This window comes from Stegostoma tigrinum, chromosome 43 (assembly GCF_030684315.1).
Source record: "Stegostoma tigrinum isolate sSteTig4 chromosome 43, sSteTig4.hap1, whole genome shotgun sequence".
Taxonomy (NCBI): Eukaryota; Metazoa; Chordata; class Chondrichthyes; order Orectolobiformes; family Stegostomatidae; genus Stegostoma; species Stegostoma tigrinum.
In genome coordinates, this window is record NC_081396.1 from 2,626,736 (window position 1) to 2,644,202 (window position 17,467).

The following is a 17,467-nucleotide window of genomic DNA, read 5'->3' on the forward strand; positions in this document are numbered from 1 at the left end:
GAGTTGTTTAAATTTTCACCACCATTCGCAATTGGGTGTGGCAAGACTGCAGAGCTCAGATTTAATCTGTTGGTTAAGGGATTGCTAAACTCACCCTGTCACTTGCTGCTTATGCTGTTTGGTCGTCCTGTTTAGTAGCATCACCAGGTAGACATCTCATATTTAGGAATGCTTAGTGCTGCTCCTGGCTTGCTGCCCTGAATCAAGTTCAATCCCCTAGCTTGATGGTAATGGTTGAGTGGGGGATATGCTGTGGCATGAGATTGCAGATTGTGTTTGAATAGCAATTCTGCTGCTGTTGATGGTCCATAGCACTTCATGCGTGCCCAGTGCTGAGCTGCTAGATCTGTTCGAGGTCTGTCCTATTTAGCACTGTGGTAGTGCCACACAACACTATGCAGGGCTCTCCCAACCTGAGTGTGGAGCTTTGTCTCAACAAGCTCTGTGTGGTGGTCACTCCTACTGATACTGGCATGTACAGGTACACTTGCAGATTGGTAAGGATGAGGCCAAGTTTGTTTTTCCCTCTTGTTGGTTCTCTAAAGCCATGCCCTTAGTGTTTCAATCAGTAGTGCTGCTGCTGAGCTAATTTTGGTGTTGGGCACCAGCCAGAATGTGTTTCGTGCCATTGCCACCCTCTGTGCTTCCTGTAAGTGTTATTTAACATGGAGGAGCAGTGATTCATCAGCTGATGGAGGGTCGTGCATGGTAATCAGTAGGAAGTTTCATTGTCCATCTTTCATTTGAAGCCATGAGACGTCATGGGGTCTGGAGCTAATGTTGAGGACTCCCAGGGTCACTGTCTCCCAACTGTATCCCACTGTGCTTGACTAGACTGTGGGGCAGCTCTCCCCCTTGTACAAATGTCACCATTTCAAATACTGGCAAACCTGTTGAGTATTTTCAGCAACAAAAACAGAAGTTGCTGGAAAAGCTCAGCAGGTCTGGCAACATCTGTGAAGAGAAATCAAAGTTAATGTTTTGGGTCCAGTGACCCTCTCTTAGAACCAATATTTCCAGCAGTTTGTTTTTATTTCAGATTTCTGGAGTTTTGCTTCTGTACTTTTCATTAGTCCTTCAGATCAAGGGATTAAATATATTGGGAGAAAGGTATTAACAGAGTTAAGTTGTAGATATATAAAATGCCTCTCTTGCTGGTTCTGATGTTGGGAATTGATGATAATCCAGCACTTTACATGGTGATTTTCTTGCTAAGTGTTGGCTCCACAAATGACCAGATTAATTTCTCTCAATTTGACAGCCTGTGTGTGTTCTTCTAGTTTCCCTCCCACTGCTTGCTTACTTTTCTTTTTGAAAGTTTGATTTGCAATTACAGAAGTCAATAAAAACCGCATCCAGATCAGATAGTCGCTCCATTTGTCACAAGCTATTTATCACAGGAGTTTGAACATGGAAGGAAAACACACTGTTCTCTCTGGGGAGACCGTCTACACATGTTCTGTGTCTAGAAGAGTCTTTGAATATTCATCTCAAATGTCCAAACACCAGCACAGTCACACTGGGGAGAGACTGTGTAAATGTGGGGATTGTGAGAAGGGATTTTGTTACCCATACCAGCTGGAAACTCACCTATGCAGTCACATTGGGAGAGACCATTCATTTGCACTGTGTGTGGGAAAAGATTCACTGAGTCATCCCACCTGCTGGTACACCAGTGAGCTCTCACTGAGGACAGACCTTTCATACACCCTTGAGGGAATGGATTCACTTGGTTGTCCAACCTGCTCAAACACCAGTGAGTCCACAATGGAGTGAGATTGTTCACCTGCTGTCTGTTTGGGACGGGATTCACTGAGTCACCCAACTTACTAACACGCCAGTGAGTTCACACAGAGAAGAAACCTCCCACCTGCTCTGAGTGTGGGAAGTTCACTTAGTCAATGCACCTGCTGGAACACTAGTGAATTCACATTGGAGAGAAGCCGTTCACTTGCTGTATGTATAGGAAGGGATTCACTCTGTCATCCAGCCTGCTGAGACACTAGCAAATTCACACTGCGGAGAGTAACCATTCACTTGCTCCATGTGTGGAAAAGTAGTTACTCTGTCATCCATCCTGCCAACACACCAGTGAATTCATAGACAACCACAGTTAAAGGAATGATGTCAAGCTCATTGGCTTTTTTTTGATAATATTAAACACTGCTGTGTTAAATGCACAGATTTTAGAACTGAAATGTTAATACAATTGTGTGGCTAAAAGATTGGGTTTTGGAAGTTATTGTGCATGCACACATTCACACTGTGTTTGAATTCCATCAGTTGAAACATTATTTTGTGGTGTGTTTGATGTTGCAGTGTGACAGGCAGCCTAAAGTACTGGATTTATGTGCCAGTCACTATTTAGTAGTGAGTTCCACTGCAATACGTCATCTGAACGAGACTTGTTTCTTTGTGAAAATATCCGGAAAAGGAAGATCAAATGGTGAAAGCAGCAACAATATAACAAGCTCTGAAAGCTTGAAACAGTTTTCTTGATGCTTGTGTTTCAGATTTCCTGAGCCCTTCCCATTTAGAAAATAGTCAACACCTCTATTCTCCTCACTAAATTGCATAACCCCACAGTTTCCCATATTGTATTCCATCTGCCACTTCTTTGCCCATTCTCCTAGCCTATCCAAACCCTTTTGCAGCTCTTTGCTTCTTCAACACTGACTATCTCTCCATGTATCTTTATCTCAACTGAAAACCTAGCTGCAGTACCATCAGTTCCTTTGTCACGATCGAAAATGTATATTGTGAATAGTTGTGAGCCCAATATTGTTCCTTATAGAACTCCACTGGTCAGTGTTTGCCATCCTCAATAAGACTCCTTTATGCCCACTCTTTGCTTTTGCCAATCATGCAATCCTTTATCCATGCCAGAACCAGTCCCCTTACATCATGGGCTTTTATGTTCTTCAGCAGTCTGAACTGCTTAGACTCCTCTCCTGCTTTGTGTTTTGGTAAAATTCAGCCGTTCATATTCTTGGATTGTTTTTCTAAACATGAGGAGAACAAATTCACATGATCAAAATGAATGTGTTGACCTAATATTGAAGAACAAGTTCTCAAACTGAGATTAACAAGTTTGGTTACTTCCAGCTTTTAAATAGGATCACTTGTGTCATCGAGTCAAACAGCACAGCAATAGACCCTTCAGTCCAACGTGTCCATGCCAACCAAGTTTTCCCAAATATACTAGCTTTGCTTGCCTGCATTTGGCCAATATCACAGACTAAAATCAGGAAAGATGAGTAATTAGGAGGGCTCACATCTGTGAGAAACAGCCAATAGATTTGAAATCTACCACCTTCACTGTTTGGCCATGACTACAGGACATATAGCATTGTTAATATAGCAGCTCTGCACCCTCTCAGGGACCCTCCCATCCTTTTCAATGTGTGGGTGATCTCTAGATTTCACACACTCTGAAGTACTGTGTTCCTGTGTGTAATGTTATCATGATATTTGTACTGAACCTCACTGTCTGTAAGTGTGGTAGATGCAGAAGTCCTGTGAACATTTAAGATGTGTTTAGATGCAGACTTGTGAAAGCTCACAAGGCCATGGGCCAAGTCCTGGAAAATGGGATTGGAATAGTTAGGTGGTTACTTTTAACTGGCACAGACTCAATGGCTGCAGAGCCTTTTTTTTTACTGTACCATATACCTCTGAGATACAATAGAGGAATACAATAAGCAACGTTTGAAACCAGATCAGAGAATGAGATATTAGACGAGATGACTCATCAATGGTCAAATCTTTCAGTTGGAAAGTGGAGTAAAGAGGCAGGGTGATTTATAAAAAGTTCTGGAGCTTGGGCCCTAAGTATCTGAAATTGCCACGCCAAGTGAAGAATTCAAAATGGAGTATTCACACAAAGCTATTATTAGAGGAAAGTGCATATCTCAGAGATTTATGAGGTTGGAGGAGATTACAGATAGGGAGGGTTTTGAGGCTGGAGGATATTACACAGATAGATAGGATTGTGAGGCTGGAGGAGATTATGGAGATAGTGAGGGTTATGAGGATACAGGAGATGACAGAACTAAGAATGAATGTGTAAGGGCTAGAGAAATTGGTTCAAACAGGAAATCCTCGCTGACAGATATGTCAGGGGTTCTGGTCATTCCCGAATCCATGCCTGAGCTAGTTGCATCACTATTGTGAGCGACATACATGTCAGTAAAGGATGACTGCTCTTTATGGAGCTATTTCAAGGGAGAATTACGGAGATAGGGAAGATTGTGAGGCTGGAGGGGTTTACAGAGATGGGGAGAGTTGGAGAGGCTGGGTGAGGTTACGGAGATAGGGAGGTTTGTGAAGTCCGAGGAGGTTACACTGGTAGGGAGGACTGTGAGGCTGAAGGAGATTGCAGAGATAGAGTTTTGTCAGATATGGATGGGGTTACAAAGATAGGGAGGATTGTGAGGCTGTTGGAGAATGTGACCCAAACAACACTGTGGTGTACTTAAAGCACATGCACTGCATAGGTTCAAGAAGACAGTTAACGGCCACATTCTCCAACTCAAATTAAAGATGGCCAGTAAATACTGGCCTGGAAACCATAGACCACGCTCCATGAATAAATTAGCATTTATTTGGATTTCTGTTTTGTAGAGACGTATTAGTCATCACAATTTTGGACCACAGAATCCAACTTTTAGATAATTGCCAAATAGTGCAGGGTGAACAGGCAAAATTTATTTTACTCGGCATTTGGAACAGTTATTTCCAAAAGAGATTTAGAACGTAGAATTAGAATTAGATTTTATTGTCACATTTACTCAAGTAATACAAATATATGAGTGCAGCAAAAGGGGAACAATGCTGCCATTCTCCAGCTCTTAGACAACAAGGTGTCGAGCTGGATGAACACAGCAAGCCAAGCGGCATCACAGAGGAGCAGGAAGGCTGATATTTCGGGCCTAGATCCTTCTTCAGAAATGGGGGAGAAGTCGGTTCTGAAATAAACAGGGAGAGAGGGGGAGGTGGACAGAAGATGGATAGAGGAGAAGATAGGTGGACAGGAGACAGACCAGTCAAAGTGGTGAGGATGGAGCCAGTAAAGGTGAATGTAGGTGGGGAATTAGGGAGGAGATAGGTCAGTACAGGGAGGACAGACAGGTCAAGGGGGTGGGATGAGGTTAGTAGGTAGGAAATGGGGGTGGGGCTTGAGGTGCGAGGAGGATATAGGTGGAAGGACAGGTTAGTGAGGCAGGGACAAGCTGGGCTGGTTTTGGGATGCGATAGCAGGAGAGGAGATTTGAAGCTTGTGAAGTCCGCATTGGTGCCATTGGGCTGCAGGGTTCCCAAGTGGAATATGAGATGCTCTTCCTGCAATCTTCGGGTGGCATTGTTGTGGCACTGCAGGAGGCTTGGGGACTGCTTTGCACAACACCTACACTCAGTTTGCACTAAACAACTGCACCTCCCAGTGGTGAACCATTTTAACTCCCACTCCCATTCCTCAGACAACATGTCCATCATGGGCCTCCTGCAGTGCCACAATGATGCCAGCCAAAGGTTGCAGTAAGAGCACCTCATATTCAGCTTGGGAACCCTGCAGCCCAATGGTATCAACGTAGACTTCACAACCTTCAAAATCTCCCCTCCCCCTACCACATCCCAGATAACAAGGTGTAGAGCTGGATGAACACAGCAGACCAAACAGCAGCATGGGAACAGGAAGGCTGATGTTTCGGGCCTAGAACCTTCACATAGGCCCGAAACGTCAGTCTTCCTGCTCCTATGATGCTGCTTGGCCTGCTGTGTTCATCCAGCTCTAAACCTTGTGATCTTGGATTCTCCAGCATCTGCAGTTCCTATTATCTCTGATACAACCAAAACCAGCCCACCTTGCCCCCACCTCCCTAAACTCTTCTTCCTCCCACCAATCCCCTCCTCCCACCTCCTACCTACTAACCTCATCCCATCCCCTTGACCTGTCTGTCCTCCCTGGACTGACCTAGCTTCTCCCTAACTTCCCACCTACACCCACCTTTCCTGGCTCCATCCCCACCTCTTTGACCTGTCTGTCTCCACTCCACCTATCTTCTCCTCTGTCCATCTTCTATCCGCCTCCCCCTCTCTCCCTATTTATTTCAGAACGCCCTTCCCCTCCCCCATTTCTGAAGAAGGATCTAGGCCCGAAACATCAGCCTTCCTACTCCTATGATGCTGCTTGGCCTGCTGTGTTCATCCAGCTCTACACCTTGTTATCTCAGATTCTGCAGCAATTGCAGTTCCTACTATCCCCTTCTCCAGCTGTTGTCGGTTTAAAAAAAATTAAAAAGACAAAAATAAAAGTGTAACTTTTTAAAGAAAGTTTCGGAGGGTTCTGGGCAAATGGCAGCGAAGTTGGGATAGATTTGCGGCGTTTCGCGAGTGATAGAGTGGCCACCCCGTGCTGTCTGACACAGCACATTCTCTGAGAATGATGAAGCTCATCTCAGGGTGAAGGGAGAGGGAGGTTCACTCCCATCAGCTCGCACGGGGACTCGGCTGACTGACAGCTTGCCACTGACCAATAGAACTCAGCTGGGCGGGACTGACTGACCAATTGGATGCGGCTAGTCCTCTAACCAATGGGAGCGATTGAGGGGGCGTGGCGAGCAGGTCACGTGAGTATTACCGTTGCCGGCGCAGTGCTGCTGTAATGGTGGCTGAGTGAGTGCGAGAAGTGGTGACGGGAGGGAGGGACAGACAGCGGAGACCGGGAGGAAAAAGTAATCAGTGCGAGCCAGAAAGTTTTATAAACACACGGTTTAGGTCGTTCACTTGAATTAGAAAGTAGCGGCCCTGCGTTTACAGCAAACGGGAAAATGGCTGTGGGCTTCGGGCAGTGATAGGCCCCGTGTTATTGCCACCATCTTTTTTGGGGGCACGCTGGTGCAGCGCGCATGCTCGTGCTTTCCGGGTGGGGGCGGGGCGATTTGGAAATGATTTATATTGCAGACTGAAACCAAGAGAAATGTTTCCCATTTCTAAATTTCTAACCTGGACTAACAGTGACTTTTCTTTCGTGAATTGTTTTATAGGATATGAATTGAGAATAATTTGCAGACCAGCATCTCAAAACCAGTTCTAACAGAATCAGCAGAATGATCAGAATCTGAATATCATTGGCATTTAACTGTGGAAGTAAAAAGGTTTGTGCATGGGAAAATATCTCTGATACGTTTCGTAACTCTAAAAGCAACAACATGTTCCAGTTCATGGTTAGATCACTCCTGGGTTATGTGTTCAGGAAGGAGATATTGACCTGAGAGGATCACAGATTTATCCAAATTACACCTCATGTCTTGGAAAGAACTGGCATATTTTGTCCTAATCATCCACTTCATAATTTCAATCCATAAATTCTCCAATCCCAAATACCTGCAAATTTCCTTTTAAAATTCTTTATGGACTTGACTTCCAGCACTCTTTGAGGCGGAACAGTCTGGATTCTTGAGTCCGAAGCATTTTAACGTGCTCAGTTGAAAGGTGAGATGCTGTTCCCTAAGCTCCCATTAAGCTGCATTGGAACAGTACAGGAGGCTGGCTTCAGAGTAGGTATGAATAGACAATTAAAATGATAAGGCTGCATCGTGAGTGCTGTTTTGCTCAATGACAGTGCTTAGGAGCTGGGAGAAAACCAAATAGTGAAGTGAGACAGGGAGACAGCGAAGTTGAAAGACTGAATTCAGTCTCAGTCTGGGCAGTTCAGAATGTAACGCAGGCCAAATTGAAAGAACTGATAGGTAAGTGATACTTCCAGATTCATTTCTTGCAGATTTTAAAGTACAATATGTCACCTAAAGTACGGGTGGGAGCTTTTGATTGTAGTACAAGTGTTTAAAAAAAAAAATCCCTAGCTCAATTCTTTTTAAAGAGAGTAACGAGTTTAATTTATAAGGAAGTCATGACAGGAAACCTCAGACCCCTGGTGTGCTCCCCTTGCATGATATGGGAATTAAGGGATGCTTCCAGTTTTGCCGATGGCTATGTGTACAGGAAGTGTGTCCATTTGCAGCTACTGGCTAACTGTTTTTCAGAGCTAGAGCTGTGGATGGACTCACTGTGAAGCACCCATGATTTTAAGAAAGCTGTGGACAGTATGCTCAGCAAGATGGTCACACCGCAGGTGAGACTCGGCACAGGCAGATGAAAATGAGTGACTATTGATAAAGCAAAAGGGTCAGGAAGGAATTGTAGGAGTCTCCAGTGGTCATTCTTCTCTCAAAAACATATACCACTTTGGATACTTGAGATGGTTGGGGGTGGCCTCACAGGAAGTCAAGTTCATTATGCTATGGGTGGCTCTACTGCACAGAAGGGGAGAAAAATGAGTGGCAGGGCTTAGTGAGAGGGGATTCAATAATCAGTGGTACAGACAGGCACTTCTGTGGCCATTGACATAAATCCAGGATGATATGTGACCTCCGTGGTGCCAGGATCAGGGATAGGACATTCTGGACCTGGAGGGTGAACAGGCAATGGTTGTAGACTACATAGGTGCCAATAACACAGGCGAACAAAGGGATATGGGCCTGAAAGCTGAATTTCGGAAGATGGGAGACACATGAAAATTCAAGACCCAAAATGTAATAATGTCACACTTGCTGCCAGGGCCACATGCTTGCGAGAGCTGGATTAAGACCATAGATTAGATGAATGTGTGGCTGGAGAAATTGTTTTCCAGAGAAGAGTTTAGATTCATGAGGCATTGGGACTATTTCTGTGGGAGTTGGGATCTATACAAGCCTGACTGGTTGCCACTGGGCAGAGCTGGGACAGATCTCCTCTTGAGAGCTTTTCTGGTTTCATTGGTGTGGTTTTAAACTAGTATGGCAGGGGAATGGGAATCAAAATGTAGGCTTAGATGGGTCAGATTCAGATCAGGAAATTGGAAGTAGAATGTTGGTTAGTGATACAGACAGCAGCTCAGAGACTAAAGAAAGGAGGATTTAACAAGGATAAATGTTCTCTTAACACATTAGCCTTGGCACCCCAGGAATCTGTCTGGTGAATCTTCTCTCAATAGTCAGGTCATCCTTCCCTGGGAAAGGAGAACAAAGATGCACACAGTGCTCCAGGTGTTGTCTCTCCAAAGCCCTTACAGAAAGACATCCCTACTCCAGAACTTAAATCCTGACACTGAAGGCCACTGTATCATTTGCATTCCTCACGTTTGCCACATCTGCTAGTATACTGAAAGAGGGAGTCACAGAGAAACATGGAGCAAAATGGGGTCAGAGACTCTGACATAAAATAGTAGAGAGCAATGTACCATTTTATCCATGCAGGTCATCAAGCACCTATTTACTGTCGCCCCATTTTCCAGCACTTAGCATGTAACCTGTATTGTAATACCTTGTGTGATCGTTGAAAACACTTCAAGGTTGCAATGGTTCCTGCAGCTGACACCATTTCAGATGCTGCCAGATGCAGCTGAGTAGCTCCAGCATTTTCTGCTTTTATATGAAATTTCCACTATTTTGCTTAATCATTGAATCATGGACATATACCACATGGAAACAGACCCTTTGGTCCAACTTGTTCATGCTGACCAGGTGTTCAAAACTGATCTCGTCCCATTTTCCAGCATATCCCTGTGAAACCTTCCTTTTCATGTACCCATCCAGATGCCTTTAAAATGTTGCAATTGTTTCAGCATCCACCACCATCTCTGTCAGCTGGTTTCATATGTCCACCATCTTCTGTGCAAGAAGATTGCCCCGAAGCTCCCCTTTCAATCTTGCTCCTCTCACCTTAAAACTATGCCCTCTGGTTTGAATTCCCCTACCTTAGAGTGAATAGCCAAGATATTTCTCCCATCTATGTCCCTCATGATTTTCTAAACCTCTGTGTGGTAACCGCTCAGCCTCTGATGCTACAGGGAGTAAGCCTATTCAGCCTTTCACTATAGCTCAAACTCTCCAAACACAGCACCAACATTGTAAATCTTTTCCAAGCTCTTTCAAATTTAACAATGTCTTTGCTAGAGCAGGGAGACCAGAATTGAATACAGTATTCCAAAATTGGCTAAACTAATGTCCTATGAAGACTTCCCACCTGCTGAATGCAATACACTGACAAATAAAGGTAAATGTGCCAAATGCCTTACCACCACCCTGTCTACCTACAACTCCACTTCAAGCAACTATAATTTGTTATTTGCCCTTGAGAGGGATTGAAGATTGTGGGGAGAAAACAGGAACAGGATTGTGTTGTAGATCTATAAAATGCCTCTGTTTCACGTCTGCCTCTTCTACCTCTGTCTCTTCCTGCAGTTTTGTGCAAACACTGACTGGTTCCCTTTCATGAAAGACATTTATGAACCTATTTGGTTTTTGTAATAATCCAGCAATTTCCTTAGGTGTCATCTCCACAACTGACCGGAGTAATTTCTGTCAGTTTTACAACCTGTGTTTTCTTCTGATTTCTTCCAATAAATTTGCTTTCTATTTGAAAGGTAATTTTGCAATTAGAGACTTCAAATGAAACCACATCTCGATCTGACTGACAGATAATCTGTTTATCATGATCTAATTATCTCAGGATTTTGAATATTGAAGGGAAAAGCACCAGTCACACAGGGGAGAAACACATATTGTCTGTGTGTGGAAAAGCCTGTGAAGATTCATCTGAATGTCCAAATGCCAGTGCAGTCACCCTGGGGAGAGACTGTGGATATGTGGGGATTGTGGGAAAGGATTTCTTGACCCATCTGAGCTTAAAACTCACCCATGCAGCCACACTGGGGAGAAGCCATTCACCTGTGCTGATTGTGGGATGGCATTCACTCGGTCATCCAGCCTGCTGAGACACGAGAGGGGTCACACTGGGGAGAGACCATTTACCTGCTCTGATTGTGAGAAGAGATTCACTTCATCATTCAGCCTACAGATACACCAGCGAATTCACACTGGGGAGAGACCATTCACCTGTTCTGATTGTGGAAAGGGATTCAATTCATCATCCAACCTGCAGGTACACCAGCGAATTCACACGGGGGAGAGACCATTTACCTGCTCTGTGTGTGGGAAAGGATTCACTCAGTCATCTAAACTTCTGGAACACCAGGGAATTCACACTGGAGAGAGACCATTTAAATGTGCCCAGTGTGGGAAGGGATTCACTTCCTCATCCAGCCTGCTGAAACACCAGCGAGTTCACACTGGGGAAAGACCATTCACCTGTTCTGAATGTGGAAAAGGATTCATTTGCTCATCTAAACTACTGGAACACCAGCGAGTTCACACTGGGGAGAGACCATTCACTTGCTCTGAATGTGGAAAAAGATTCACTCGTTCATCTATCCTGCTGGAACATCGGCGAGTTCATACCGGAGAGAAGCCGTTCACTTGCTCTGATTGTGGGAAGGGATTTAGCAAATCGTCCAACCTGCTGAGACACCAGCAGGTTCACAGTGGGGAGAAACAGTTACTCATTCAACTTACATGCTGATAGTTCACTCTACAGAGAGCTCTTTCACTTGTTTTGTATGTGGGAATGGACACCCCAGTGAAATGACACTAGGTGAATTCTGTTCATCTGTGTTTGTGTAAGAAGCTTTGCTGTTTGCTCACACACCAGCAAATTCACAAAGAGTCACAGGTGGAGGATTTTGCTTTTACTCACAGCAAGGAATGAACGTTGGTCATTGGGTTGTTTGTACTAAAGGTACTGATTAATGTTGATACAGTTGTGTATCTGTCAGATATGTTTTGTAAATGATTGTAATGTTGCTGTAAATCAACACATTTACACTGGGTAAAGACTGTCCACCTGCATAGTTTGTTTCATCTGGACTGCTAAAACAACGAGGTCCCTAGTGACTATCAGTGTTGGACTTTGATGTTGTTATCTATATTCAAACCATGTTTTCAGTTCCTGTTTATGATGATGTTTGTAAGATTATTATTAAAAAAAATTCAAATCAGCTTTTTGTTAAAGCTATGTTGCATGAATCCTTTATCTTATCTCACAGGCGCTCAGAATGACATTGTAAGTGACTTTCACATAAGCAGTTGGGGGAAGGCACATCCAGATTGAGATATAGCCTGTAATACCGGAAGTTTAGTTACAAGTGCAGTTGGAGTGCATTTAACTTTGTAACAGGATGAGAACAAGAGAGAATATCCAAAAGTGTAAGAAGAGAAGGATCAACAAGTGCGTCAGGAAGGTCTCAACTCTCAGATCAGTTCAGGTGCAAGGCATTTTGACATGGTTGAATGGCGTTGATTTTAATGCTGCAAGTTTGATGAACAAGGCAGGTGAGTTGAGGATACAAATTAAAACGTGGGGATCGATGACATTCGTATTAGTGAAATATAGCTGAGAGAGAGAGGCAGGAATGGATACAGGGTCTCCATGTAGAACAGCGAATTGAGGCTAAAGAGGAGTGGTTACAATTATGTTTGGGGACTTTATTACAGCAATGAAAGATGACATCTTAAACTGAAATAAACCCGTGTGGCTAGAAAAAGTGGAGCTGGTAAGGAGGCGAATTTCAAGGAATTGTAAAGGATTTGGGTCATGATAGTGGGGGATGTCAACCTCCTCAACATTAACTGTGGTCATCATAGTGTGAAAGGTTCAGAGGAACTTTTAAAATAGATCCAGGGCAGCTTTTGAAGCCAATGTGTAGAAGTCCCAATAAGGACAGAGGCCCTGGACTTAAATTTAAGTGACCAAGGCAGACAATTGATTGAAGTTCCAGAGGAGCAGCAGCTTACAGATGATTATCAGAGCTTTTCAAAAGATTCAGGATTGTTACGGAAAAGGACAAGGATGGGCTTCAATTAAAAGTTCTAAATTGGTTGATTTTAGGAAGACCAGACATGATTTGGCCAGGGGGTGCAGGGAGCCGATAGCAGATACATTCAGGGGAAATACGCAAGAGGGAATTTAAATGGGGAGATAAGGAGAGCTGTAAGGGGAACATGAATTGTTGCAGCCAGGTAAAATAAGGGAAAATGCTCAGTTGTTTTTGCATGGTAACAGAGTAATGTGGGAGAGATAAAAGCCCATTTAGGAACCACAGTGGAATCTATGCATGTAGCCAAAGGCTATAGGCCTGTTTTGTTTTTAAAAACAGTCCTAAATGAATACTTTGTGTCAGTGAGCGTGATGACTGAGGGAGAAGGTCTGTGATAGAATATAAAGAAATTAGCACAGAAGGATAAGAGGCATAGATAGAGTTGATAGCCAGAGACTATTTCCCAGGGCAGAAATGGCTAGCACGAGGGGTCATAGTTTTAAGCTGGTTGGTGGAAAGGAAAGAGGGGATGTCAGAGGCAGGCTCTTTACGCAGAGAGTTGTGAGCATGGAATGCGTTGCCAGCAGCAGTTGTGGAAGCAAGGTCATTGGGGTCATTTAAGAGACTGCTGGACATGTATATGGTCACAGAAATTTGAGGGTGCATACATGAGGATCAATGGTCGGCACAACATTGTGGGCTGAAGGGCCTGTTCTGTGCTGTACTGTTCTATGTTTTAAGGAGGGGACGTTTTGAGTGGTCTGAGGGACAGCATTAATTTATATTGGAGAGGCTGGGATTAATCAAATCAGCATGCATTTTTTATAAGGAGAGTTCGTGCTTGACTAACTTTATTCAACTTTTTACAGTATTCACATGTACCAATAGGGCAATACTTTGGATGTATTCTGTTTTGACGCCAGCAAGGCTTTTCAGAAGGTCCCACATGGGAGACTAATACAAAGGTAAGAGCCCATGGAATCCATTGAAATTTGGCAAATTGGATCTACAATCGGCCAAGTGGCAGAAAGCAGAGGGTAATGTTCAAGGTTTTTTTTTCCTGATTGGAAGTCTGCGTCCAATGGTGTCCCATGGTGGTCAGTGTTGGCCCCTTGCTGTTTATGGTTCATGTAAATGATTCGAATGTAGGAGGGTTCTTCAGTTAGTTCGCAGATGATACAAAAGTAACGGGTGGTAAACCGTGAGGAGGGCAGCCTTAACTTACAGCAGAATGTTGACAGTCGGATGGGCTAATAGTGGTTATAGGATTCAATCTGGGCCAGTGGGAAGTGAAATGTTTGACAGGGTAATTGGTCATTGCATTCGGCTGTTAACTAACATGTTGATGGTCTGTCAACCAGCCAGTGATGGCAACCTATTCTTTTTTTCCATCAGTATTCACCATGACACAATCCTGGATTGCTGGGGATTTTGGTTGCAAGACAATTTCACCGAATGATGCTCTCTCCACAGTTAGACCTCAAAAGACAGCTTCTAAAGCATGGTGCTGCAAATCATGAAGAAAGGAAATGGAATTTTGGGCTTAATTGCCAACTAATTTACTGTCCCTTAAATCCTGCCCATCTCTGATAGAACATCCTAGATGGCCGCGTTCTTCAAGGACCGCAACTTCACTCCCGCAGTGCTCGAGAGCGCCCTTGACCGTGTCTCCCTCATTTTCCGCAACACATCCCTAACACCCCGCCCCTGCGATAACCACCCTAAGAGAATCCCCCTCGTCCTCACGTACCACCCCACCAACCTCCGGATACAGTGCATCATCCTCCAACACTTCCGCCATCTACAATCCGATCCCACCACCCAAGACATTTTTCCATCCCCACCCTTGTCTGCTTTCCGGAGAGACCACTCTCTCCGTGACTCCCTTGTCCGCTCCACACTCCTCTCCAACCCCACCACACCCGGCACCTTCCCCTGCAACAGCAGGAAGTGCTACACTTGCCTCCACACCTCCTCCCTCACCCCCATCCCAGGCCCCAAGATTACTTTCCATATTAAGCAGATGTTCACCGACACATCTGCCAATGTAGTATACTGTATCCACTGTACCCGGTGTGGCTTCCTCTACATTGGGGAAACCAAGCGGAGGTTTGGGGACTGCTTTGCAGAACACCTCCACTCGGTTCGCAATAAACAACTGCACCTCCCAGTCGTGAACCATTTTAACTCCCCCTCCCATTCCTGAGACGACATGTCCATCATGGGCCTCCTGCAGTGCCACAATGATGCCACCCGAAGGTCGCAAGAACAGCAACTCATATTCTGCAGCCCAATGGTATCAATGTGGACTTCACAAGCTTCAAAATCTTTCCCTCCCCACTGCATCCCAAAACCATTCCAGCTCATCCCCGCCTCTCTAACCTGTTCTTCCTCTCACCTATCCCCTCCTCCTACCTCAAGCCGCACCTCCATTTCCCACCTACTAACCTCACCCCACCTCCTTGACCTGTCCGTCCTCCCGGAATGACCTATCCCCTCTCCACCTCCCCACCTATACTCTCCTCTCCACCTATCTTCTCTATCCATCTTCAGTCCCCCTCCCCCTCTCTCCCTATTTATTCCAGAACCCTCTCCCCATCCCCCTCTCTGATGACGGGTCGAGACCCGAAACGTCAGCTTTTGTGCTCCTGAGATGCTGCTTGGCCTGCTGTGTTCATCCAGCTTCACACTTTGTTATCTTGGATTCTCCAGCGTCTGCAGTTCCCATTATCTCTGAGGAAAGAGGCCACTCTTTTAGACAGGCAAATAAATGGGTGAAGCTGAGAGAGCAAAGAATGACAATAAATTTAAGATATATATGTGAACCAAAATTTCCAAAGTATGCTTCCTCCCTGGATTGATTTGCATGTCCATAAGGTTCCCTCACCGACTTCTACAGATGCACCAGTGAAAGCACACTTTCCGGGTGCATGACAGCCTGATATGGCAACTGCTCTGCCCGGAATAGTAAGGAGCTACAGAAGGTATGGAGAGCCCAAACTGTCATGGAGACCAACCTTCCAACCATGGATAACACAGTGCGGAGCTGGACGAACACAGCAGGCCAGGCAGCATCAGAGGAGCAGGAAAGTTGATGTTTTGGTGGGCTCAATTTACTCGGCTTGCTGCCACAGAAAGTCTGCCAGCATCATCAACGACCTGTCACACCCCGGGAATGATCTCCTGGAACCTCTTCAGTCAGGCAGAAGGTATGGAAGCCTAAACACATGCACGAGCATGGTTCAGGGACAACTTCTTCATGGGCATTGTCAGACTGAAGAATGGACTCTGTAGTTTCAAATAATGCTGATCTTGCTAACTTTGATCTCCTGCTCTGTGCAATGTAACTTGTATGGCTGTAAGGCTACCTCCCCACCTATACTCTCCTCTCCACCTATCTTCTTTTCTCTCCATCTTTGGTCCGCCCCTCCCTCTCTCCCTATTTATTCCAGTTTCGTCTTCCCATCCCCCTCTCTGATGAAGGGTCTAGGCCCGAAACATCAGCTTTTGTGCTCCTGAGATGCTGCTTGGCCTGCTGTGTTCATCCAACTCCACACTTTGTTTCTTGGCTGTAAGGCTTTTTGATTTCAACATCCTTTGCTTACTGCGATCTGCCTGAACCACTTGTAAACAAAGCTTTTCACTGTATTTCAGTGCATGTGACAATATATTACTCAATCAATCCTCTCTCTTCAGTCGCTGCACATGAACAGTCTTCACCCATCCCTCCCCGGATGAGAAAAGAAATGGAAATGGGGAGATATTGCTTTTCCCCCAGATGTTGCTCAGAGAAGGAAATCTGATCCTGAAGACAACGTCTGCTTTATAAAGTTCATAGTGAAGGGTTGGGGCTTGCCCAAAGTAGACAGTAGGAATTGCTGAGCTTGTCAGGGATGCCCTCAGGATCCAGTCTGCAGGCCAGATGCACTGACATGAGAGACCCGCCTCAACACATTTTTCCCCATGCTCATCCTGGAGCTAAGGTTTCTAGAGCAACCGGCTGCTGGCTCAGGCCAGAGCGAAAAGCCACTTGGGGTGCTGCATCTCCGCCTTTCTCCGGAGGCTGCTGCTCCAAAAAGATACAGATTGAGCTTGACCACTGGCGGCTGCCATGGTGGGACTGCACTGCACTTGCATGGCCTTCCTGCTGCTGACTGGGGGAGGGGAGAACAGTTTAGAAAACCTCCTCCTTAAATTTTCTTCCAGGTTAAGCAACAGCACAAGGTTCGTGAATCTTTTTTGTGTGCAGCAAGAGTCATTTGAGGAATCAGAAGGCGAATATGATCAGCCTTTGCCTGTTTGTGTCGTTCAGGTTTGTCTGTTCTGTCAGTGGTGAAAGGTATGGAGCATGTGGAAATAGAGTGTGGAAGACCATGGAGGAATTTGAAAACGAGGATGAAAACAAGGAGGCATTGCTGTACAGACATTCAAAGCTTTCTAAAAATAATTTTATTGATGAGATGTGGGTATTGCTGTCTGAATTAGCATTTATTGCTCATCTCAAGTGTTCCCACGGATCATGTTTGAAATTTTATTGTAGATATTATGAATGAAGCCAGTTGATGGGGTCATTTGGATTTTCTGAAGGCTTCTGATAAAGCCACACATAAGAGCTTAGAGTACGAAATCAAAGTTCGCAGTATTGTTGATAATATACTGGTGTCGATTGAGAATTGGTTCGCGGGCAGGAAACAGAGAAGAGAAATAAATGAATAT

General features: G+C 44.8%; 1 protein-coding gene and 1 long non-coding RNA gene across 8 annotated transcripts in view; both read left to right on the plus strand.

Annotated features, from left to right (window-relative positions):
- The window catches only part of LOC125449109 (zinc finger protein 239-like), a 24,054-nt gene extending 12,122 nt beyond the window's left edge, over nucleotides 1-11,932 (plus strand). For 4 of the 7 annotated variants that reach the window (XM_048524751.1, XM_048524753.1, XM_048524750.1 and 1 more), the window contains 2 exons: nucleotides 7,044-7,154; nucleotides 10,549-11,932. In XM_048524751.1, the coding sequence (XP_048380708.1) occupies nucleotides 10,639-11,457 (819 nt within the window). In that variant the 5' untranslated portion in view covers nucleotides 7,044-7,154; nucleotides 10,549-10,638 and the 3' untranslated portion in view covers nucleotides 11,458-11,932. Of the gene's footprint in view, nucleotides 1-1,336; nucleotides 4,892-6,245; nucleotides 6,732-7,043; nucleotides 7,155-10,548 lie in introns of those variants that run through there. The other 3 variants (XM_048524755.2, XM_048524754.1, XR_009443166.1) reach the window with 3 other exon arrangements.
- Nucleotides 11,933-12,068: 136 nt separating this feature from the next.
- Nucleotides 12,069-16,891, plus strand: LOC125449125 (uncharacterized). The gene is made up of 3 exons (XR_007246838.2): nucleotides 12,069-12,266; nucleotides 13,621-13,716; nucleotides 14,147-16,891. It is a non-coding gene; the product is annotated as an uncharacterized LOC125449125 (long non-coding RNA).
- Nucleotides 16,892-17,467: the final 576 nt, after the last annotated feature.